Genomic DNA, 23,526 nt, shown 5'->3' with positions numbered 1-23,526 from the left:
CTGTTTGACACATTCAGTGTGATGCGGCATGTAGGAGCATCAAGAACTTCGAAGGGAGAAGACGGTAGACGGTAGTGGCAGGGTCAGATCTGACGAGGCTCGCTTGCGGGCAGAAGGAGGACGTCGATGGCAAAGGCCAAAGCGAAGTTGTTTCATCACGATCGACTTGGCGACTCAGAACAAAGAACGCCGGCGCGATGCCTGAGCTCGTGTGGAGTTGAACCGATAGGCTGGGAAGGTCCAAGGCGGCTGCTAATGTGCGTGGGCTGAGAACGTAGATCTTGCTGGCAATAAGCTAGGCCTAGGGACTTCCTGACAAAATCCACCACTTTCCCTGCGCAGGAAAAGTACTCCGTGTATCGGCACGCACAAACAACCGTACTGCCACACCAGACACGGGCGATCGACGGCCCAAGCCGCAGGTCGGAAGGTCAGCGCGACAAAGACTGGCTATCGCTTCGTCTTTCAGCCTTCGCGTTTGCAGCTGAGAACCCCTAGGTTGCTCGTACAGGGACACGCTTGACGCAGAGTCGCAGACCCAGCCATCATGATAAGCCTCGGTAGCTTCAACAGCAGATCTGGAGTCTGTCCAGATCTTTTCCCTCTTTTTGCTTTTCCCCTCTGTATATCCCTCGATAACTTCCCAGGTGGTCGGTTATTGAGACCCCTTCGTTTCATTGTCAGAATAGGAGGCCGCCTCCTTCACAGCAGCAGCAGGTTGTTCGCAACCCTGTTCAGTCTCTCATTTGACTCCTATTCAGTTCATTCGTTTTCACGCTGCACATCGAGACCCCGGAAGTGTTGCAACTTGGAGATACCCTTGCTTTGCCCCTCTGGTGGTTGAAGACACAATCTCCTCTTGTGCATATAATCCGGTTCTTGCCTACATGCCTTGCTTGCTGCTAAGCCTGCTGTCAAGTGCCAGTAGTCTAAAACCCGTCTTTTGTCAATCCTAGTGCTTAAGGTCGCCATCTATGGTGTTGTGCGGTTGAAGCCGCTGGAATGCGTGTTGTGGATCGCAGGGGCACTGCGTATGTGAATTCACCAGCTAAAACACCCCGCTTTGGTAGTATCGAAATTTAACAGTCGGATTTACCATTAGACATCTCGAGCCATCTGTCCTGGTTTCCCCCGCATTTCTGTTGTTCTACAACTACTGCTCTGTTCGGGTCGGCCTTTGTCATTCTATTCAACAATAACTATTGTCGGGCCATCTAACCGGGAATCTACGCCCTACACAAAAAGCTGGACTTGACGGATTATATGGCACTCTGTGAAACTCCAACAGTGTTCCTTCGCTCGTTTCGCTCTTGGAGGAGATCAACGTCCCCTTTCGTTATCTAACATCACCGGGCTGCGCGTATCCGAGTTTCACGTTCCCCCTGTTTCCCAGACCACCGAGCATTCCACACGTCATATTGCGCCGGAACCCACAGCCAAGCTCATCCCTATCTTTGATCGATTATTACTCAAAACTAGAGCATTAGACTCTGAAGACAGCCCTCGACCCGTTTGGCACAAAGTTTGCGATCTATCGTTATTCTGCTCCTGGGCTGACACGCCTTGCGCTGGGCGTAGGCTTCTCCCCTAGGAGTCTCTAGATAATACTCTTATTTTCCAATAACAGCAGCTGGTTTCCGATGGGGTTCGCTTCAGAGGATGGCGCGAATGCGACCGAAGGAAATACAACCTATATCTATGAATATTCGAGGGGTCTTAGTGGCGTTGACGTCCCTCGAGATGTCCTCATTACCCAGATACTATGCGTTTCAATCGGCTTTGTAGCCGTTGTCGTCTTCTGTGGGCGCGTGGCTCAAATGAGCCTTGCCTATCTCCGCCAAATCACCTCACTGACAGCGACAAGGAGACAGCAAACTTTTTGGAGCATCGAAGGGTCGCCCATGTGGGCAAGCATTAAGAAGCACCTGCTGTACGCACCTTTAGGCAGCAAGAGACACAACAGGGAGATTCAGCTTTCGTCAGCTATGAATATGGGCACAATCCCGTCGAGATTCCAGACAATCCTCCTCACGCTATATATCGCGAGTCAGATTGCCTATTGCAGTTTGCTTGACTACAAAGTCAACCACAAAGCAGCTCTTGTCGCCGAGCTTCGAGGACGATCAGGGGTTCTGGCAGTTCTGAATATGGTACCTCTATTTATGCTGGCTGGGCGCAACAATCCTCTGATCCCGCTCCTACATGTCAGCTTCGACACATACAACCTATTTCACCGGTGGCTAGGTCGCATTGTTGTGCTCGAGGCTATAACACACACTGTGGCATGGGCCATCAATGCCTGTGACGAGCAGGATTGTTCTCATATGCTGGAGCGGGTAAGGACAACACCATTCTTTTCGTGGGGCACCGTCGGAACAGGCGCTATGATAGTCCTTTTCTGTCATTCTTGGTCACCAATTCGACATGCCTTTTATGAGACGTTCTTGCACATACATCAGTTATGCGCTTTCCTTGCGCTTCTGGGCGTCTACGTCCACTTGAAACTGGACAGTCTACCGCAGTTGTGGTGGGCTAAACTCATCGTTTCCATCTGGGTCATCGAACGTAGCATGCGACTAATCAGGCTGGTCTACCTAAATGTCTCCCTGAAAGATGGAAAGACAAAGCTTGTCGTTGAAGCTCTCCCTGGTGAGGCATGTCGAGTTACATTCCACCTCCCGCGTCGAGTTCATATTGGCCCTGGGTGTCATGTATACGCTTATATCCCCAGCGTTGCACTGTGGATGTCCCATCCTTTCTCCGTGGCCTGGGTTGAACCGAGCAGCTGCGTGACTCCTTTAGCGATGTCGGAATCGCTGTTCGAGCGCAGACGCACCGAACCCATGAGCCCAGGTCGTCTCGAAAAGCAAAACTTCATCGACTTCGATGAACCTTACGAAGAAAGAAATAAGCCAACAACCGTCTCGCTCATCGTCGCGGCTCGAACGGGCATGACCCGGAAGCTATACAACAAGGCCCTCGCGTCTGCAGAGAACACGTTCTCCGCCTCAGGATACATCGAAGGCCCCTACGCCTCGCACCCCTCCTCCATGGGCAGCTACGGAACCGCCGTCCTCTTCTCCGCCGGCGCCGGCATCACGCACCACATGCTGCACGTGCGGGATCTGCTCATCCGCGCCGCGGAGGGCCGCGTCGCCACGCACCGCATCTACCTGATCTGGTCCGTCCGCAGCACGGAGCACCTCACCTGGGTCCGGCAGTACATGGACTCGATCCTCTCGCTGCCCAACCGCCGCGAGGTCCTCACCATCAAGCTCTTCGTCTCCAAACCCAAAAGCGTCCGCGAGATCATCTCTCCCAGCTCGACGGTCCAGATGTTCTCCGGCCGGTGTCGGCCCGATGTCGTCCTGGACGAGGTGATTCCCAAGCGCGTGGGCGCCACGATCGTCTCGGTCTGCGGACCCGGAGCGTTTGCGGATGAGGTGAGGGCTGCGGCGCGGGATAGGGTGGGACAGGGCATCGCGATTGATTTTGTGGAGGAGGCGTTTACGTGGTAGTAGATAGACAGGGCAATAAATAATAATTACATACACATTTGTGATTGGGACTCTTGTCATATACATAGGTACATTCGTGTTGTTTCTTTTATCTTCTGGTCATCACAAATATAATCATCGTTTTAGCGAGTCAAAAACAAAGGATGTCTCATTAGCAAAAATGAAAGAAAAGTTTATGTGAACGTTTTTTTAAGTACTGACTGGTAGGGCATACTTTCTTCATGATATGGATAAAAGATCATTTATTCTTTGTCACCAGGTAGATAACGTAACTTAGAATACACTGACCAGTAACATAACTAACCCCAATCCCTAGCTGGAGGAAGTGTAGTACGGGGATAACCCCCCGGGGACCAAGTCTAGACTAGGAGACGCAGATGGAATCTCTCAAAAAAAACTCTCTCAGAAAGTATACTTACCTAGCATTCAATTCAATCCAAGAGCTCTGGCAGGATACGGTACGCCTTGTGTCTCGCCACTCCATTCATCCTCTACCGCGGATAAAGAAGTCGAGTAATCACGTTTCTTATCCATTCAAGAACTGCATGAAAGACTTGCCTCGCACCAGATCAGATCAGATCAGAGATCAGCTCTGCAAGTTCGAGTTCGAGTTAGATTCCTTCGATTCCTTCATGCCTTCCACCTCTCCCTCTGCAACTTCACCGTCGGTCCCACGTATACCTGCTTCGGATGATGCATGGCGAGGGGCCACAGGTCCGCCGGTCCCTGCGTCTCGGCGACCGCCATCGCGTAGAGATCGCTCCCCACCAGGCTGCCCAGGACGCGCAGCACGCCCGTAAAACCTGGTGATTCGACCCTTTGGCGCTCATCAAGTTTGGCGGGTTCGAAGAAGGCGTCGATGGCGAGGAAGATTTCAGAGGCCATGCGAAATTCGACTGCGAGTTTGATTCGTGGAGGGTTTTGAAGTGTCTGTCATGTTAGAAGTTGGTTAGCTAGGTAAGCAGTTTCTGGGGTCAAAGAGGGCTAGATTAGGTAGAGAAAGGTACGTACTTTTTCGGGCCTCGATTTCCTCCTCCGCAATCCCCAGCTCCTTCCCATCTAACCACTGCACCTTCAGTGACTCTTGGATATCTTCCGCTCCGGCAACGCCGTCCCCCAATCGGCAAGATCGGCCTCCAGCTTTTGCACAGACGCAGCCCATTCCTCCTCCGACTGCCCGTAACTGAGCCGATAGATCTTAAACCCAAGCGGTCCGGGAGATTGCCCCCTCTTGATCAGCACTTCTCTATTCCTGAGGACATCCGAGATCCATCCTTCCGCGGGCATCGGCTCCGGCACCCCCCTTACCTCGATTCGCAATTCATCCTGCCTATTAGTCTACAAGAGCTCCGTGCCGGACACTATCCTGCTACAGCTCTAAGCAGCAGGTACAATTTGGACGACAAACTGCTCAAGATCCTCCTAGTCCAGATAGCCAATCACGTTGCAGCTATATACATGGAATAATACCTAATTCATCCATCAATTCATCCATCTACAGGCCGTTTAGGCTTTACCCAACCACACGTACTGCGGTACAACCCGGTAGGATTCCCTGGTGCGCCTCACGAGTGGATGCTGGTCAATGCTGGTGTTTTGATGCTGCCTTTGACAATTTGCTCCTGGCCATCCTTACCGCTTCCATCTCTAAGGTCATTAATATGGCTGATTGATCAGGCACTGAGAACACTGGAAGTGAAATGCAAAAGCAGCATCAAAACACCAGGCCCACTAGGCATCCCTGTTAGTGGAGTGCACCAGGGAATCCTACCGGGTTGTACCGCAGTAGGCAATCCATCAGATGGCCTACAGTAGTAGTAGATTATGGTTACCTTTCCTACTGTATACTATAGCCAAATCCCGAAGGATCCCCGAAGTATCACCTACAGTACTGTACATTCAATCTATTAACATTAAGCTCAGCTAAACTAGTGGGTCCTGTATGCCAGGAAGTCAGCAGGATCTGCTCTCATATCTTAGGTCCAGGAAGTTTCTAGAAACTAAAATAACTCGAATAGAGATTTATCTGCACAATTGAAAATTTTCTGTTTTAGAATGCTTGTTTCTTTGTGTCTCATTATGGATCATTCCATTTCGCGTGCGGCTTAGGTACAGTACATACAAGTAGGTAGGTGGTATTCTTTCTGTCTATCTATTGACGCAGAATAAGTAAATGTAGGCCAGACAAAAACCAAAAAGCTGCCCGTCTAAGTAAGTAGGTAGGTAAGGTAGGTAAGTGAACAAAAATACAAGGCAGAAGAAAAATGAGGCCCTCATGAGAAAGAAATCTCTATAGAATAGGAGTAGAATGCGGTATGGGAAGAACTGATGATGAAAATATATGAACCGGGCAGAAAAAGGGCCGCGGCGAAAAAAATGTAGGTATCCAGAAACCAAACCCAGACTGAACCAAATGAAGAGGAATAAATGTCCACCATCCAATCCATGGACCTGGAACGGCAAGAGGATGTGAAAGAATAAACAGAATAGAAAAGGATTAGGAGAAAGTTTATTTGGTCTTAGAAGAAGACCTCTTTAACTACTTTTTGCCTTCGCCCTCTTGGGCACCCTGGCAAGCCAATAGATAAACACCGCGCCCGCGATATTAAACGCGATATACACCCACATGAGGCCGAAGTTGCGCCACGCGTCGCTGAAGTGACTCGACACCATTGCCAGGTAGGTGTCTGTGCTCGACATCTGGCAGAAGCCGCAGTTGCTCGTGGCGTCCGGGTCGCTGAGGTAGCCGCCGGCCATCTCGATGAAGGGGCCCATGTATTGTTGGCAGGTCATGTTGCTGGGCGGGTCGAAGTGGAGGAGCTCGACGGCTTCACAGACCACGTTGGTTCCCGAGACGCCGGTGGAGAGCATTGCGGAGACAAGGTAGGTAAAGGGGGAGACGCGGTACATGAAGATCCAGAAGCCGGGGAGAGCTTCGGGGGTTGCGAGGACACTGGATCATTCGTCAGTATTACTTCCTTACGGAGGAATTTGAGTTGAACATACCCGCAAAAGATCAGACAGAGAGAGAAAAGCAAGTTGGCAAGGTTACCACCAGTCTCCGCGACTTCGATACCGGCAATGATCATGTGCGCGAAAGTCGACGTGAACAACAGGAATGCCCAGATAAGAAGGAACATCAGCCCACCACGTTCGTTCACAGAATTGGTCGGCTCCGCGTTCCTGTACAGCCCGATTGGGAAGTACCAGCAAACGAAGATAAAGACCGCCATGAGCGTGTTCCAGGGAAGTTCAACGATCAGGTTAGCCATCATAAAAGCCTGCCACGAGTATGTCTTTGAGGGACGCTCGCGGGCCTCGTAAAGAGCGCGTTGGGTGACGAAGTTGGGCATAATCTGCTGAACCAGATTACCGAAGATGGTCATCAGCATGAAGATACTGAACATCTGGTTCTGGAGACCCTGGAGACTGTTCTGTGCGTGGAAGAAAGAGAAGCCAATGTAGAGCGCGGTGAGAATTGATAGGGCGGACTTCGAGTAGATGTATGTCGGCGTACGCCAGTACTGGGAGAAGATTCGGAGCAGACATTCCCACAGCTGTACACTGAACGGGGCAGCGAATTCCTTGTAGGCATCAGGATCAGAGGTAGTCGCTTCAGTTGGCTTCTGGGAGAGCGTCGATTTCAGTTCATCCAAGTGGTCATGAACAGCTTTGCGCTCGGGGCTATTCCTCCAAACGGCAGGCCAGTCAATGTCGGTGTGCGATCCGGGAGCCGCTCCGATAACTTCAAGCATCCACTCCGCAGGATTTGCGTCGGGAGGCAACGGCGGAGCACCATTTCTTTCAAAATAACTGGCGAGGGTGGATGATTTCTCCCCGATTTCTCCAAAGTAGACGGTCTTACCACCCGCCGCGAGGAACAGCAGACGGTCAAATCGCTGAAAGAGCATAGCAGATGGCTGGTGGATGGTGCAGAGAATAGCCTGGCCGTGCTTCGTGAGGGTATCGATAAGGTCAAGGATAGACCAGGAGGTTTGACTGTCGAGACCGGAGGTGGGTTCATCAAGGAACAAAAGCAGTTGTGGTTTAGCAGCCAGCTCGACTCCGATGGTAAGACGTTTGCGTTGTTCGACGTTCAGACCTGTAAAAACATTAGACCTGGCCTTCTGACCAGTATGCTCCGATCCTCTTACCTTCACCGGGCACACCGACAACAGCATCGGCGTAGGCCTCCATTCCCAGCAGCTTAATGACTTCTTCGACGTAATCGAGCTTTTCCTGCCGGCTCACACTCGCAGGTTGTCTGAGAATTGCACTAAACCGCAAAGCCTCCCTGACAGTAGTCGTAGCAAGGTGAAGATCTTGTTGCTGAACATAACCCGTCTTGCGCTGGAATGACTGATCACGGGGACGACCATCAACCAACATCTCGCCTGTCACAACACCCATGGTGACGCGAGTAGCGAGTACATCCAAGAGTGTGGTCTTTCCAGCGCCCGAGACACCCTAGTCAAGTAAGTAGCAGGTCCAAAAGACTGAAGGAAAATGACCAAGGTGCTTACCATCAGAGCAGTGCAAGTGCCAGGTTTGACCCAGCCATCGACATGGTCCAGGATGCGTCGAGGCTGTCCCTTGATCTTAATATCGTAGCACACATCCTTCCAATGGAAGATCGCTGTCTGACGCTGGATTCCTGCGGAGGAGCCTGCATTGCTACTTTCTTCAGTCTTCTCCGCGGGGACCGGCTCGTTGCTCTTCTCAACATCGTCCGAGCCCTTGCTGATTGCAGCCGGCTGATGACCACGACGGAAGAGTAGCACTTCACCCTTGGACTTGGCTTCGGAGATATACTCGGTAGCGATCAGATACGTGCACATGAAGAACCCCATGAACGCGAACATGATACCCAAATTCCTCCACAGGTGGCTCTTCTGGTACCGGAAGCTTTCGCTAAGGTACCGGTTTCCCTCGACCACACTCGATCCGGCGGTAGCGCCGACCGTCGAACAGATTCTGTTCTCGGGGGCGACATTCTCATAGCCGGGGCCCGCTGGGACGAACTGTTCTGGTGCACAGCGGAACGTTCTGTCGTGGAACTCGTTGACCATGAAGCTCTCAAACGCATACGAAATCGGATCGATGTAGTTCATCCATCGAGACCAGCCCAACATATTTCTAGTAGGGATTGTGAAACCGGTGTAGATGACCAAACCCAGGATGAGAATGGCAGCTGGTACCAGAGCCTGAGCGAGAGTCCGGGATGAAGCCGCTATCGTACGGAATACCATGGACATGGTCAAGGTCGTCACGATCGAAAAGAGATAGAAGATGAAAAATGCTCCCGGCTCCCGGCGGAGGTTGGTCATGAAGTAAAGTGTGATGTTGAATGTAGTCGCATTGAGGAACTTGTAGGGTAGGTCACAGATCATGGACGCGGCAGCCTCCGCAAAAGGATGGTACAAGGCATAACGAGCATGCTTTTCGACAATGGGACGTTGAGCATACAAGGTTAAAATCTGTGTGTACAGGGTCAGAACCGAAATCCACTTCAGCATGCAAAGAACGAAGATGGAACGTACCTCGAGTGCACTGGAGAAAGCGTTGAGCAGCACTGCGAAGAAAAGCAGAGCACCACGTGCATAAAAGGTCGACGTGTCATCACCGAGGTTGTAAAAGACACTTCCGATGATTAGAGCCATGATAGTGTTCCCAATCAGAGCACTCAATGTCAGACTCATATCGCCCCTCAAACGCTTGAAACCACGACGCACGCAGAGGTCAATCTGCTGCATCACAGACAGCGTGTATGGGGAGTTGACTCGCCTGCGTGACTGTTAGTACAGCGTGTTCAAGGCATCTAAAGTCTATCGGGTACATACTGATATTTCGCCTGCTGCGCTCTCCGAGCCTCCACGAAATTGTTGAGAGATTCACCGCCGATAGGATACTTTTGCTCGTACTCCTCGATTTCTTTCATCAGCTTAGCATAAGCCGCGCTGTTCTTCCAGGCCGCTGCGAATTCATCAGGAGTCCGTGGGACTTTGTTCTCGTAACCGGGCTTGACAATGCGCTCGGACGGGCTGGTAAGAGAAGTGAGAAAATCGGCTGTTGTCTGGCGATCCGGACATTCATAACCCATCGAGGTGAAGAATTCCTTTGCCTCTTTTGTCGGACCAAAGTATATCTGTCTACCTTCGTACAGAACAGTCACTTTGTCAAAAACCTAAATAGATCATAGTTAGAGTAATTGTCCGGAGAATGTGCAAGGAACGACTTACATCATAGGCATTCTGCGAGGCTTGATAGATGGCGACGCAAGCTGTTGTGCCCGCGTATTTGGTAGTCAATCTCAGGGTCTTGCAAAACTCAAGGGCATTGGCGCTGTCCAAGCCTCTGGTACTGTTGTCCCAGCACTGCAGAGGGCTCTGGCTGAGGGTGGCCTCTGCAATACTGACACGCTTGCGCTCTCCACCACTAACGCCTCGGATAAAGTCATTACCCACTTTTGTGTTTATCGTGTGTCTGAGACCGAGCATTGCCATCATAACGTCTCTCATGTGCTCCGCATACCGGTCCCTGGTAACCCCGGGTAGACGGTTTCGCGGAGCTCGAGCTTTGGCAGCGAAGGTGAGCGTGTCTCCAACGGTCAACTGGGGAAAGTGAACATCGGTCTCGGCACTATAGATCGCTTCACCGCGGAACTGGTTACGCATTTGCTTGGCAGAGATACCTGCAAAAGGTCAATTGATTATGTCGACCCGAGGCGCGAACCTGATGCTGACCCTGATAATTCATGTAAGACCCATCCTCCATATAAATTCCATTCATTTCACCGGCAATTGTCTTCAGGAGCGTCGAACAACCACTGAAAAATCAAGTCAACTTGCTGCTTCCACGTGTGGATTCTCAACCTCCTCATACCTTCCCGGTCGTCCAAGGACCAGCAGCATATCCCCACTGCGGAGGAGACCATCGAAATCCCGCAGAATGCGAATCTTCTGCTTCCCCGTGCCCATCAGATACCGGAAGAGGGTCCCAATCTCCAAAACACTGTTGGCCACATCCTTCTGATAGTCGGTCGGGCTACCGTATCCGTGGACATTGAGGTTCTTGAACGCAAGTCCAGCCGTCCGCTGAGGGTACCTCTCCGGATCGCGCGATTGAATCGCGAACAACGCTTTCATCCAATTCTTCGGCTTGAAGTTCTCGCTGTTCGGGTCCAGGGTCGAATCCTTGTCGGCTCCCAGGAACGGATTCACCAGCTCGCCGGTGCTCGAGTAGTGGGTTGACTGGCGGGACAATTGGCGGGCCAGACGGCCGACCTCCTCCTCGATGGCTTCCTCATTGCCAACCCCCTCGCCCTTCTCTAGCATCGTATCGCCCGTAGACAGACTTGCCGGCTTCCCATCCTGATTGCCCTGCTCTTGCCACTGGTGGCCGCTTCCCCTGACCTCGTGCTCCGGGTTGACGTTGGCGTTTATTGTCCCCAGAAGAGACATGTTGAACGGAAGGTCGACACCAAAACTACCATGCCACGACTCGGGTCAGAACGAGGGGCTAGAACCAGGAGGGAGAGGGAGAAGTTAAATGTCAGATCCACGAGCGAAGCTACGATGCTACGGAGATATGACACAGCACACAATAAGCTGAGGGAAGATCTAGATCAGCGAATCGGGTGGCCAACAGCCCGCTTCCCGGGACAAGGATAAAAAAAACATGCCCGGTCGATCATGTTTCAAGCGTTCAAACAGGGAATTCTAGGGCAGTTTCGAAGGTCGCGAAGCAAACATGGTGGGCCGGCAACGGGCGCTGAGCGACTCCGGGCCCGGCTCTGGTTGGCAGAGCGAGGCCCGGACGGAGCAGACCCCGCCTGGGGAAGGAAGCATAACGTGGATAAACTCGTTCTGGCAGTAAGCGAGGTGAGCTGGCCGGGACGCTGGACGAGGTTGATCCGAGTGATGCTCGCTTCCGGCTGTCTTTCAATACCGTATCGGAATCGGGAACGCTGGGCCATCCGAACGGGCGCGCGTGGGGGCCAGGACCTCGCGCCGGATGCCAAGGCCCCCGAGACCCCGAGTGCACCCCTGCGTGCGCCTTATCCGCTCCTTATGCTGCCCGCGGACAGGCTGTTGGCTGACTCATCCAGCCGTTATCTCTGGCACAACTCTGCATAACGTGCTCCCAGCCTTGGCGGCCGGCGCGGTTCTCCCAGACAGGTAACTGCCGCGCCTAGGCCTCTAATCCTCGCTTACAAGTTACAGTACAGCCCAAGACAGATTGGAAATCGAAGTTACGACGTTTTCCCCAATAGGGTTTAAGAATTTTTCTTTATGGAGCACGGTAATTCGTCAGCAGTTCACGACGCCGCTCCCATCTGCAGGAACTCCGAGAGAGCCATACTCAATAGTGATAGCAATAAGCGCCTTCCGACCGATAGGATCCATATCTGGATGAGCTGCATCCGGTACACGTCGTAGTCGATGACCGGATGAAACCTTTCAGCTCCGTGCTACCTTTACCCATTCCAGCGGAAACTCAGGTCCCCGACAGCCACATCCCGCGGTCGTAATTCGTCCGTTCGTTCGGTCCCGAACCCTGCCGCTCCGCTGCGGCGTTCTGTCAGACCAGAAGGCATGTCGGTGATGCCGTGTAGTGCTCCGATCATCCATTATCGTTCTACTGTGTAGACAAGGGTCTGGTTTCAAAAACAACATCATGCACTCGCTCTATTGCGCAGTTCCTTGCGCAGTTCGGTTGCAGCCTTGCGTATCTTCTTTGTATGCACAATATCTAGGTACTTTGTTCCATTCATCCGTCAGCCTTGGACGATGAGGGTCTTCCGTCCCGGCTCCACTACTACTGTACACCGTACACCGTTCTCACCTAGTACAGTAGTAGACTGGTGACTCCACGCGTCGATAAGTTTAATTGATCCCAACAGTAAAGTTCAATAATCCGGAGAACTCACCTGCTGTCTGAGTCTGACTATCAGAGGACTCTTCCTTTTCTCGTATAAGCATCTTGCGCCCCTTGGGTTGCGTACAGTATGAACAGTACCATGTCAGACCGTCAGCCTACTCAGCCAACTCTTGCCCAGCCATAGTATTCTGTGACTACATTCTCTATCCCAGGCGAGTGAATGCTAGAATCATGTCTCTGCGACTATGACTGATACCCTAGGAGATTACGCAGTGACTCAAACGTCCTAATCAGCAGACATCCATCGTCGATAGGCATCCGGAGCTTAGCCCTGGAAGTCGATATATCCGGAATCCTAGGGATCCAGCTAGTCTACTCCGTACGAGATGAGAACCCATAAAACCGACCGAGTTATTAATAGATTAGATAGTCATAGGTCCCGCGTCAATAGCGCACGGATTCCTGAAACTCCGCGCCACGTTCCCTGATAGTACGGAGTTTTAAGTGGCGGTCAAGAACTTTGATGCGCATGCACGTGTGCAGATCGATGAAACTGTTATTCAGCATCCATGGTCTCCATTCACAGTACGGAGTACGGAATGCGGAGCGATAGACTTCACTGATCTTTTTCTATTCCCGCTTTATAGAAGCGCTCCGTCCAGAGAGTCTTGTTTTTCTTTTTCTTTCCCTACAAACCGAGTACCTATGGTTTCCCTGGAACTTAACCCAGACCCATTCTTCTACAGATTTTATATCATAATTGTGGAGTTATTTACTTCGTACATCTACCACATCTAAGAAATATATCCCTTCGTCAATTCAACCTATCGTCATGAAGAAAGCTTCTTCGGAATCTTTTTCGGAATCCCTGTTCTCACGCATAGCATCATGTATTATAGTTGTTTATATGTTATGCCAATTGAAGATAATCACTGAACCTTGAAATCGAGAGCAAGACCACCCAAGCCCATTCTTATTTCTAGTCCCGCTACATATTGTATTCCAATGGGTTGATGAAGGATTCTGAGCAAATTCACTATCATCATCTATTTGGTGATAGATCGCCGCGTCTGGAGAGGTGATGAAGGGACTCCCACAGGATAATTGCCATTGGAGTAAAGCATCTCTCCAACTTACAACTATCATCTCTATCAGACACTTTACTCCTGCTACAACTTGGAACAGAACAGATCATCATTATGTCATCGTCATTTGAAGACACAACTCAGAAAACATCACATTCAGATCGAATACCGAGTCAAATTCCCTGTCTTTAGTTAAAAGAAGCTCTCGCGAGTCAAGTCCTGACAACTGCGAAAAATACCTGCTATAAACAATTTATCACCATTGACTGAAGACCGTCTCTTACACCTCAGTGGACTAAGATCAAGAAGATCATTTGCCCGCCTCACAGACGGTCCGAAGGACGGAAAAGAGAAGCAACTAGTTTATTGTCTTCTCTCGCGTGTCCATCCCGTTCGAAGACAAAACCCTCCAAGGTGTCATCTTCACCCTCGTTCTGTGTCTACAACTGCAGCTTCCTCAGATATACTCCTGCCACCCATTGTTCGTTTGCCCAGCACTGCCTATCTGTTTGCGGCGGCAAGCAGAGCAAACCGATTCTATAACGCTACTAGATTTTCGCAAGAATCTGACCTTCGGGAAGGGGTCAAGACATTCCGTTACAGATGATCGAAACAGACAATACTGGCGCCCTTATGTTGGCCAGTCGAAGAGCCCCAGTTGAAAAGTTAGGGCTGATTAGGAATATGGTTGCTATTGGAACCCTAAAGACCCTTCTGCGTCAGGTAACCGTACCGGAGAGGCCACGAGGAGTATGCGCCGATTCCCGACTCTGCACTCGTCCCCGCCCCATATGAAAACAATTCGTTTGGAACATAGGGAAATACAGTGGGCTGATGTCTACTGGTCTCGGAGCTTGCCTTTCCACGTGTCAAATCAACTTGGATTGCGATGATCGTGGAAAAAGACCTTAGCACAAAAGGCTTGTTTATCCGCGGTCCGGGCTCCCGCCCCACGGTCTGCTGTGCCTGCGCTGGGGCTCTTTATTGCTTATCCTTATATTTCCTTTTATGAAAGGAGCGAAAAAGACTGGGAAATGAAAGTCGTTGTCCCACAATAGACAAGTTTTTATTTATTAAAAAACAAGATACTCGTCACCGAATTAAGAGAAGCGCTTTAAAAAGAGTGCTAGAGCTCTGCGGAAGCAACGTCTACTAGAAAATATATCACTAGGATTGTGACAATCAGCCAGAAGTATCTCTTTCGCAGATACCCAATATCGATGCTATTCTCTCAGCTTATCGATCCGAAAAGCCACAAGTACAAAAGGTAATGGTGTAATCGCCTCGTATAATCTTTTGGTTTGGTTTACCATAACTCTTGCTCACGATCATGACGATATCTGGACTTGAGGCACCTCCACGCAAAAGGAAGCTACTTTCCTTTGACAGATCAGTCGCGCCGCATTGTCTCATTTATATCTACTATTTTAAATTCCTCCTGTTATGTCGATGACGTTTTATTTAACATGAACAGCTGCGAGGTACTAATGCCTTAGTACCTCTGTCAATTCACCCTGCCATCTATATCCAGACGCTTATGGATAAAGAGGCATCATTCTCACCATCTCCAACGGAGCCCAAGCAAAAGATTCAGAAAATGCGCAAATATATTTCACCAAAGAAGATGAAAAACAGGCAGTAAATATTGATACTGCATTCAATCCAGGTTCCGATGTTCCACCTTCAGGACTTCAAAACCCCATTCATCATCCCTCCGAGCCTATTCCATTACCGCCCGCACTCAACTCACTCCACTCCTTGTCCACTTTGCACCCCACAGGTTTGCAATCATGGCTGACCAAGGATTTCACGATGCGGATCGCATCCCCCCTTTTGTCCGCATTGAAATCAGCTCTTCGCGATGTACAGTTGTCGCCCACGACTTGGGCTTGTCTGTGGCTCGCGGATATCAACAGACTCCAAGAAATTATTGAGAGAGCACAAGATGATCGAGGCGATGTACTGCTTGTTCTCGAAGAGAGGGCAAGAAAGGGGCCTTAGAGATATCTCTGCCCCAATGTCACATGAGGAAAAATTGGTTAATTCCTCTTAAGAGATACCTTCAGCCACTACATGGACAGTTGGAGTTGGATGAATCTCTCCAGAGGCCTCTCTGTGAAGTTGGATATACAGGTGTTCCAGAGCAATGCCAACTCCTTACTTCTCTATGTCTTCTTACGGATTTCTGCCTCTTCTTTTGGACTCTTAGAAACGCCCGCGCACTCAGTCTTTTCATGCCCTGCTACCATTTTTCCGCTGCAGACTTTCGGGGATGCGCCAACCCGGCCAGGGTTCTTCAAATTATCTACTTTATCGATTTCCTTGGGACTCTAGATTCCGAGGCAGTATGGTGATCGCAACCCGGCAGGCCTGGGTGCCTGCATTTGCTGGCGACCAACGCCGGCGTGCCCTGTGGAAGCGATCAGAGCATCGCCCGGCTGGTTGCTCAAACTCAGCAACTAATCTATTCCCTTAGATTATTTGACAGCAGCCGACACTACTGTGCAGCCCACATCATTGCAACCTGGCCAGGAACTGCCATTGCTCAATCCCCATGCACTTACATCCAAGATTAGTGTCATTCTTCAACAACTAGACACCATGCCTGGAGCCCCATATGTTCATTGGAAGCCAGTAACCTTTCTGGATGGAAAGAGCAAGACTAATTGGTACAACCACCTCCCAGATTTTAAAGACTGAGATACATATTCAGAGTGGTTTGTAGGGAAGAACAAGGGTGGACACTACCTGGGTGGGGCTTTTTAGTACCTGGACTGACAGCTACATCACTGATCAGGAATGGGACAAGAAGGACTGGCATGTGTGGGGGGCAGCCCTGATTAAGCCGCAGACCAGTACTGGCAAGCACCTGATCATCTGTGACTGCAACCCCTACTCATGCGTGCTAAAGGCTCAACCTCGCTACAGAGGTGCAAAATCTCAGTGACGCTTCCGCTAAGGTGTTCCACAATGATTGGAAAGGAAAAACGAAATACAAGCTCTTCGAATTGTGGCTCCCTCACGGCATCAGTCCCGACCCTATCTGACCCAAGAATCGAAGTCCTTGTTAAATCTGCGCTTGCTCAAGGTGCTGTGAAATTTGAGTTGGATAACATATTCTCAAAAAGCTCTTTTCAACAGGCGGTCAATGCGGCTAAGAAGCCTTATATCAACAAAATCTAATATCAAGATGCGCGGTGTATCCCTCTGTTAAAACCTGTTTCTCCCTAGAACTTATCTTAACAAAGTGTGTCATCATATAACACTTCGGAGAACTTTTTCGTCCCGGACGCATTTTATGTCTAGTCCCAAGATTAGCGTTAAACAAAATATACCACCTTCACAGAGCAAAGACTTTTTGCTTGCAGTTCTTCTGACACAGCAGAAAACTGTACAAGGACATAACCAAGCTTTTTTACGAGGCTTTTCCCACTGTTATACAAGACAAGACGGGAAACTTCCTTGGATTATAGGGCAGACTTTGAGGCCTTTCTGTTCTCACCAACTGACTGGCTCGGTCTTCAGTATGTCGAGAAAGACTCTGATAGCTCAGGATTGGCCCATCATTATGAACGAATTTAGCCTGTGCTCGCCTAGCCCAGAAGTGGATAATTTTCATCAAAGTATACGCAGTCTGGTATTGCTATTTCTTCTTCAATACTCTGTGTTCCGCTTCTGCTCTGCACAGTGGGTAGGTGGCATGAAAATTTCCTCTGGAAGGTGTGCAGTTCAAGTGATTGGCAAACATTAAGTTTCTCTACAGACAGAAGTGTGTCACATCTCACTCGAGACTGCCCTCTACCTTGTGATCCCTACACCATCCACTTCCCAAGCCCTATCTCTCTTTAGGGAGCGTTCCCGTATACTTTTCTTCCGCCGCACCAGTAACTGATTGATAATCAGGGACTGTCAAGTCACATCATCTCTAATAATTGATAGGAGCTGGAAGACCGGAATGAAGCCCTCGAAGAAGGCAAGACGCTTCCCCACTACAAGACTACTCTGGTTGTTGTCAGCGCCGCAGTCACTGTGCACATGAGTCATGAAGAGGGAGGGGCGCTACCAAAGCCATTTCCCCAGCGAGAGAAGTCTCAAAGGGATTGATGATGAGGCGGACAATGGCTTTGACTGGTTTTTCTGCCCTTGATCGATATGCACAAAGCAACGGAACGACCTTCACGGCTTTTATTGCTTTACCAGAAACACTGACGGGTATAGTCTTCTACAACAACTGGGTACCATGCTGTACATTACATCCTGGTGTGCATGATGATGGACTTGGAGAATGATGGCATATTGACCATCTCCTAGTCTTTGAGTTATTCCGGTAGCCTTTCAGTGGATGTTCTTTTTACTCTCGGGCTATCGTATGTGTGTGCCCTTAAGGGCTCGCTCATCTTCACAATCTTATCTCTTGATAACCCTCTGAAGAAAGAAAGAAAGCGATGGACCAGAGAGAGATGGAAAACAAATTGCCTTCCAGAGGGAACATATACATATTTTTCAAGATAACAGAGAATAACTATTCTCTGGGCCTGGCCCAAGTACTAACCTTGGAAACTATTGTGAATACGTCTCTCAGAGACCTTGGAATATCATCTACTGTATATACATTCAAGAATTTCCCTAGCCCTTTTTTCATATACATAATTGAGCATCTACTAATATTCCACACGATGACCGCATCACAGAAGCGAACAACACCAACCTAATTAATATGGAAATGCAAGAATCAGAATCAGCAAAGACGATTCTTTTTTGATTTTTTTTATTCTAAATAAAGATTATATATATCTTTATAAAGCAAGTTTTCGATATCAATATCGGGCTCCGGCGAACTAAGCTCCCTACCTAGCCAGGGGAACAGGATAAAGGCAACAATGACTCACATTTGACTTCGACAAAAGATATCAAGAAGTATGTATGTATGCCCTAGCCCAAAATTCCTGGTACGAATCTAGACACAAGGAATATTACAGCAGCAAAATAGGTTTTGTCGAGCAAGAAAGATTTCTTTCTGCTATGCTATATTTGATCTGGATGGAGTAAGGGATAGAAACTATTCAGCAGTTTCGCATTTACGCGATTGCCAAGATCAGCGCGATCGCATCATCATCATCATCCAGGTTTCATATTCGCATATATCGATGGTCGTATGTATGGTTAGGTATGCATGTACTATATGTACGTATGTACAATGAATTTAATCAGTCAATTAATTCACGGACATAAAAACAAAGGAGGCCCAATCCAAAAAAGAAGTCCAGGTAGGTAGATATATCAGACATCTTATGTTCATGTTAAGGCTCGTATAATGTAAATATAATATAACGACTTAAATTTTAATTTAATCCAAATCGGGAATCGGCAACCCATTGACGATCTTCACCTTCCGGCCCAACTTGTCCAGCGCCTCCTTGGAGTTCTTGTCCCGGAGCGCGTTCGAGTCGGCCTCGGTGACGAGGACAAAGTCGTACGTCAGCAGCGCCGTGCCCTCGGGGACGCCGTACTTCTTGGCCAGCTCAGCGTCGACTTTGCCCAGGTCGACGACGAGGGTGTTCTTGACGCCGAAGACGGCGTCGGAGGTCTCGTAGGGGTCGTTGCGGAGGTAGAGGGCCCTGTGTTTAGACCGATTAGTCATGGGTTGGAGAAAGGAGGTACATGGGGGAAGGGGGGGAGGAGGAGACATACGTGATCAAATGATCGTAGCCCTCCTTCTCGAACATAAAGTGCATATGCGACGGCCGGTACGGATGCCGGTGGAGCTTCTTCAGCAACCTCCCCACGGGGCCGTCGTGCGGGATCGGGTACGGAACAGGCTTGATGGCCTTGAACCAGAAGAATCCTTCCTTGTCACTGTACATGATACAGCGACCGTCGGGACCTTTACGGTCCGCGTACTGCACGTCATAGTGGCCCGTCGAGTCCGTCTCCCAGATGTCGATCTTCGCGCCCTCGATGGGCTTGCCGTTGGTGTCCTTGAGCGTGCAGAGGACGAGGAGCGGCTCTCCCTGGGGGTCGTGGGACATCATGTCGCCTGCGGTCATCTCCTGCGCTTCATGGGTGTGGAAGGGGCCCAGGACGGTGCCCTGCGTGGAGCCCTCGGGCTTGGGGTGGTCGATGGAGTCGACGAGGAGGGAGAGACCAAGGACGTCGGAGAGGAGGATGAATTCCTGTATACTCTGGTTAGCTCTTTGGCTATTCAATCCGCTGGAGGGGATTCTGCGTACCTGTCGCACATCACTGCATATCTGGCCAACCTCCGTCAGGAACTGCAGGCCGGACATCCACTCCTTGGTGCTGAGCCGGGTCTCGCGCGCAAAGTCGTGCAGGTGAGTAACCAGCCTCTCCAGCACGTACTTCATGCGGGCATCCTCACAGAGGGAGTTGATAAGGATGACATTCTCGGTGATGTTATCGATGGTGAGATCCTTCAGGGGAGGGATCTTGACCTGGGAGGGATCCATCTTGATGTCTTTCTCGTTTCCTTTTTGGGCGGGGGAAGGATGCGGGGTGAAGAGAAGGAGCTCAAGACTAGATGTAAAAGAGCCAGGAGACTTGCCTCTCCAGTGAGACGGTAGCAATAGTAATAGAAGCCGCAGCAGCAGCTTCTAGACACAACCACCACCAGATATACTAATGCTAGCCCATGGGAGCCCACCGAACGAATGGCCTCGCTAGTCGGCAGATGACGCGGGAGTTGAGCTGCAGGGCCAAGCAAGCAAAGAACAGCAGCAGCTCAGGCACGCGACTCCACTGCACGTCCGCTCTGGCTCAACAGTGATATTCTTTCGACCGCGGACCGCAGCAGAAACTCCCGCTGCTTGAGAAAGACCGCCCCTCGTACCCCGCCATGAGGACTCGTCCCCAAGGGAGCAAGGGTGGCCGTTGAGCTACTTGCTTCTACAGTACGGAAGTAGAGCAGGACGGACGAGAACCGATGCCTCTTGGGCGTGGGGCGATCTCCCAGGGCTGGGGTGCGCAGCGATTCCAAGCTACTCACCGAGGGCTCGGCAGCTTTTCTCCGTCGGATCTGGCGCCCGGCTGGCGCTGATGTGTCAGCCCTGACTGAACACTTCGGGCCTGACCGGACGACAAACCACCAAGGAATCTATTCCGCCCTGCCCAGAGTGCTTCAACACGTGCGTTCCTCTCATTCTTCCCTTCGTAGTCTGATCTTGTCACGTTGCACGTCCTGTGCATCCAGTAGCTGCTTCAGGTTCGTCGCGTGCTCAGCCCGGATATGTGCTCTTCCCCTGCGGGACCGCCCGTCGGCTACCCCAGGAATTGCCTAGTTGGTAGCTCCGAGTGCCCTGTACTTGCACTTATACTTCACACATATCTAGCATCGCCTGCATCTTCCATAGAACAAGCCTCATCGCCAGACTCTCCCCGAGGGACAAGCACTTGCCGCATCACGCATACAGATTGCACGTCTACAGCCACTGGACAGACAGCCAGAGAAGATAAAAACGACCGGATCGTTCTGGCTTCATTGGCGGAAAGCTGGAAAATACATGTCTTCCCTCGCGAAAAATTACATCACTAAGAACAAGCAATCAAAAAACCACGCGCTGCACGCGCTGCACGCGCTCCGGAAGGACCCATACACAAGCACCAAGACACGTCCTATCAAACTCCACCATCCGTTCTCCGTCCACCACTCAGCAAGGCCGCTGCGAAAGGGACGCAGACAAACAAACGTTGTGTGAAAGCACAGGAAGTCCATAAGAAAATTCAAACACATGGCCACGGTACAAAGAACTGCACAGATTCGAGCGCCAAAGACAGGTCATGAATATCGCTAAACTCGCTCAGATGATGACAAAGAGGATGACAAAGGGGGGGGAGGGCCGTGACAGCAGCCACATATGGCAGCACATACAAAACAAAGGGTGTGGCAGGGAAGGAAGAAATGCAGAAAATATTCCCACCCATTTCGCCGTGGAACAAGGTAAAGCTGACAGTCAGAGATCCTACTAGAAGCTGCAGAAATGGTATCCTCCAAAAAAAAGAACATAAGAAAACTAGCACGAGCATCACAATTGCGAAAAGGGCGACAGCAATGTAGGCAAGGTTTTGGCGTCCACCTAGGCCTTCGCCATCCTTCGTTCTCGCTCCCGCTCATTGTTCAGCTCGTTCTCCCTGTCCTTTCCCGCAGCGACGGCTCTGGCATGGTTGTCAACGGTGTCCATGATGGCCTGCATCAGCCTCTGGTTTGCGTCCGGGTCGTCATCGTCATTGACGTTATCGTTGTTGCGGTTGATGCTGACCCTCCTCTCGTGACTCGAGACGGCACTTCCTTGTATCTCGCTTGCAGCGCGTCTTGGTAGTGGTTCCCGGGGGGCTTGCTGAGGCTCCGAAGCTGGGCGCGTGCTCGGGGCGGACTCGGGGCCCGTGCTATTGGACATTCCGGTCTCCCGCTCCTGCTCTCGCTCTCGATCCTGAGCGGCTGGAGCGGAGGCCGGAGCTGCTGGAGGGGCTTCGTGCTGGGAATCGGCGGTGCGATCACGGCGGCTGGGTGGTGGATACTCCCGAAGTTCTTCCTCTTTGACATCCTTCCATGAGCATTTGGCATGCTTCTTGGTGCAGCCCATACAGGCAGTCAGGTTCTTCAGGCAATCCATGTGTAGACGGCGGCAGCGGTCACAGGGCGGCAGCACGCGCTCGCCACGCTGTAGCTCCTCCATCCGGCTAACCATCTCCATCTTGTAAGGGCCGCCATCATCTCTCTCATAGTGGCTGGAGGATTTTGGCGGCGGTAGTAAGGAGGACGGCGTGTTTGGTATCGCGACTGTTCCAGCGGATCCCCCGTACATTCCGGGATACTCGCTCGCATCGGATGCTCTAGGTCTGGGGCGCGAGGACTGGCGACCCAAAGGTGCATCTTCCTCAGGAGGGTAACCGCGAGCTTGACGGTCGGCGGTGGTGAAGAATTTCTTCATCAGCTCAGCACGGGTGGTCGGGGAGGCACCTTTAATGGAGGTGCCGTTGATTATTGTGATATTTTCAGTGTTGGGATGAGAGAACATGAACTGTGAAGATAGACCATTGTCCTCGGTAGACTCCGCTGGGCCAGGCCGGTTCGCATTGACAGCGACGAAGCCAGATGGTGGAGACTGCGGATTGGTGTGACCATTGGCATTGAGGGAGCCCTGCCCGTTTGCATTGGCATCACGCCAGGATGGGCTAAGAGAGCGAGGTTGCTGCTGTTGCTGCTGCTGGTTCAGAGTCGCATCATTCTCACGTCTGCTGATGATCGCAGTCCTGCGGTTCTTGAGTCGGTGGTTGAGCTGTCTTGCACGTGCAGAGACTAGAGCAGCAGTCGTCAGCACCCGAAGACAAAATGTCATTCCAATACAGCAGAGGCAAACTCACCTTGATCAGCCATCTGGATGATCTGCTGCAGGTTCTTCTCCAGAATCTCCAACGCGCCAAGCTCCTTCTCCTCATCTTCGACAATGGGCTGCGGGGGAATCATCTTCTGCGGCATCCCCGATGCGATCAACACATAGTCCTCCTCTGAGATTTCAACTCTACTCTGTTTGGTGTAAAACTGGCAGACTCGCACGCCGTTGCGGGTCTTTTCCAGGTTGAACTGCTCCGGCTTGTTCTTGGCGAACTCGACGATGTCCAGCCATGTGACGGTGTTACCCTCCTTGCCATGCGACTTGAGCACGCGCGGAGGGCCATCAAAGAGTCGCTCGAAGCGCTTGATCAGGATAGGCCCCAAGGGACATGCGCCCAGGTTTCCCGCGATACTCTCATGGCGGTGCAGAACGCCGTCATACTCGCCAATCAGACGCAGGATTGCCGGCATGTTGTCTTCCGTTGACACAAGGGGAAGATTGTCGGGATACTGGCGAGCAAGGTAATTGATTTGGAGGTGGTTCGAATGCGTCTTGGGAACTTTGGAAGCCAGAGGAGGGAAGTCGCCAGAGGGCGATCGGGGCCGCTTGTTGGACGGCTCCGCCGTCGTAGTTCTCGACTCCATCGCGACGAAGGATAGAGAAGGAAAATAAAAAGGAAACCAACAGGGACAA

The 23,526-nt window shown here is 50.9% G+C and overlaps 5 protein-coding genes across 5 annotated transcripts; 1 reads left to right on the top strand and 4 right to left on the bottom strand.

The window, feature by feature from the left end:
* Positions 1-1,640: 1,640 nt before the first annotated feature.
* VTN00DRAFT_9282 (uncharacterized protein) lies at positions 1,641-3,518 on the top strand (the record flags this gene model as incomplete). Its single annotated transcript, XM_069436225.1, has 1 exon — positions 1,641-3,518. One exon carries the CDS (start codon positions 1,641-1,643, stop codon positions 3,516-3,518), a length of 1,878 nt encoding a protein of 625 aa, XP_069284867.1.
* A 630-nt stretch (positions 3,519-4,148) lies between these two features.
* Positions 4,149-4,680, bottom strand: VTN00DRAFT_9281 (uncharacterized protein; the record flags this gene model as incomplete). Its single annotated transcript, XM_069436224.1, has 2 exons — positions 4,149-4,414; positions 4,530-4,680. 2 exons carry the CDS (start codon positions 4,678-4,680, stop codon positions 4,149-4,151), a joined length of 417 nt encoding a protein of 138 aa, XP_069284866.1.
* Positions 4,681-6,053: 1,373 nt separating this feature from the next.
* Positions 6,054-10,978, bottom strand: VTN00DRAFT_9280 (uncharacterized protein; the record flags this gene model as incomplete). Its single annotated transcript, XM_069436223.1, has 9 exons — positions 6,054-6,471; positions 6,525-7,620; positions 7,673-7,985; positions 8,042-8,995; positions 9,059-9,302; positions 9,359-9,702; positions 9,758-10,209; positions 10,262-10,344; positions 10,401-10,978. 9 exons carry the CDS (start codon positions 10,976-10,978, stop codon positions 6,054-6,056), a joined length of 4,482 nt encoding a protein of 1,493 aa, XP_069284865.1.
* A 7,852-nt stretch (positions 10,979-18,830) lies between these two features.
* Positions 18,831-19,950, bottom strand: VTN00DRAFT_9279 (uncharacterized protein; the record flags this gene model as incomplete). The annotated part of the gene is made up of 3 exons (XM_069436221.1): positions 18,831-19,101; positions 19,175-19,656; positions 19,714-19,950. 3 exons carry the CDS (start codon positions 19,948-19,950, stop codon positions 18,831-18,833), a joined length of 990 nt encoding a protein of 329 aa, XP_069284864.1.
* A 1,623-nt stretch (positions 19,951-21,573) lies between these two features.
* On the bottom strand, positions 21,574-23,477 carry VTN00DRAFT_9278 (uncharacterized protein; the record flags this gene model as incomplete). Its single annotated transcript, XM_069436220.1, has 2 exons — positions 21,574-22,796; positions 22,862-23,477. 2 exons carry the CDS (start codon positions 23,475-23,477, stop codon positions 21,574-21,576), a joined length of 1,839 nt encoding a protein of 612 aa, XP_069284863.1.
* Positions 23,478-23,526: the final 49 nt, after the last annotated feature.

This window comes from Thermoascus crustaceus (genome assembly GCF_041956765.1).
Source record: "Thermoascus crustaceus strain CBS 181.67 unplaced genomic scaffold VTN00scaffold_7, whole genome shotgun sequence".
In the NCBI taxonomy this organism is placed as follows: domain Eukaryota; kingdom Fungi; phylum Ascomycota; class Eurotiomycetes; order Eurotiales; family Thermoascaceae; genus Thermoascus; species Thermoascus crustaceus.
This window is presented reverse-complemented; position numbering and strand designations above follow the sequence as displayed.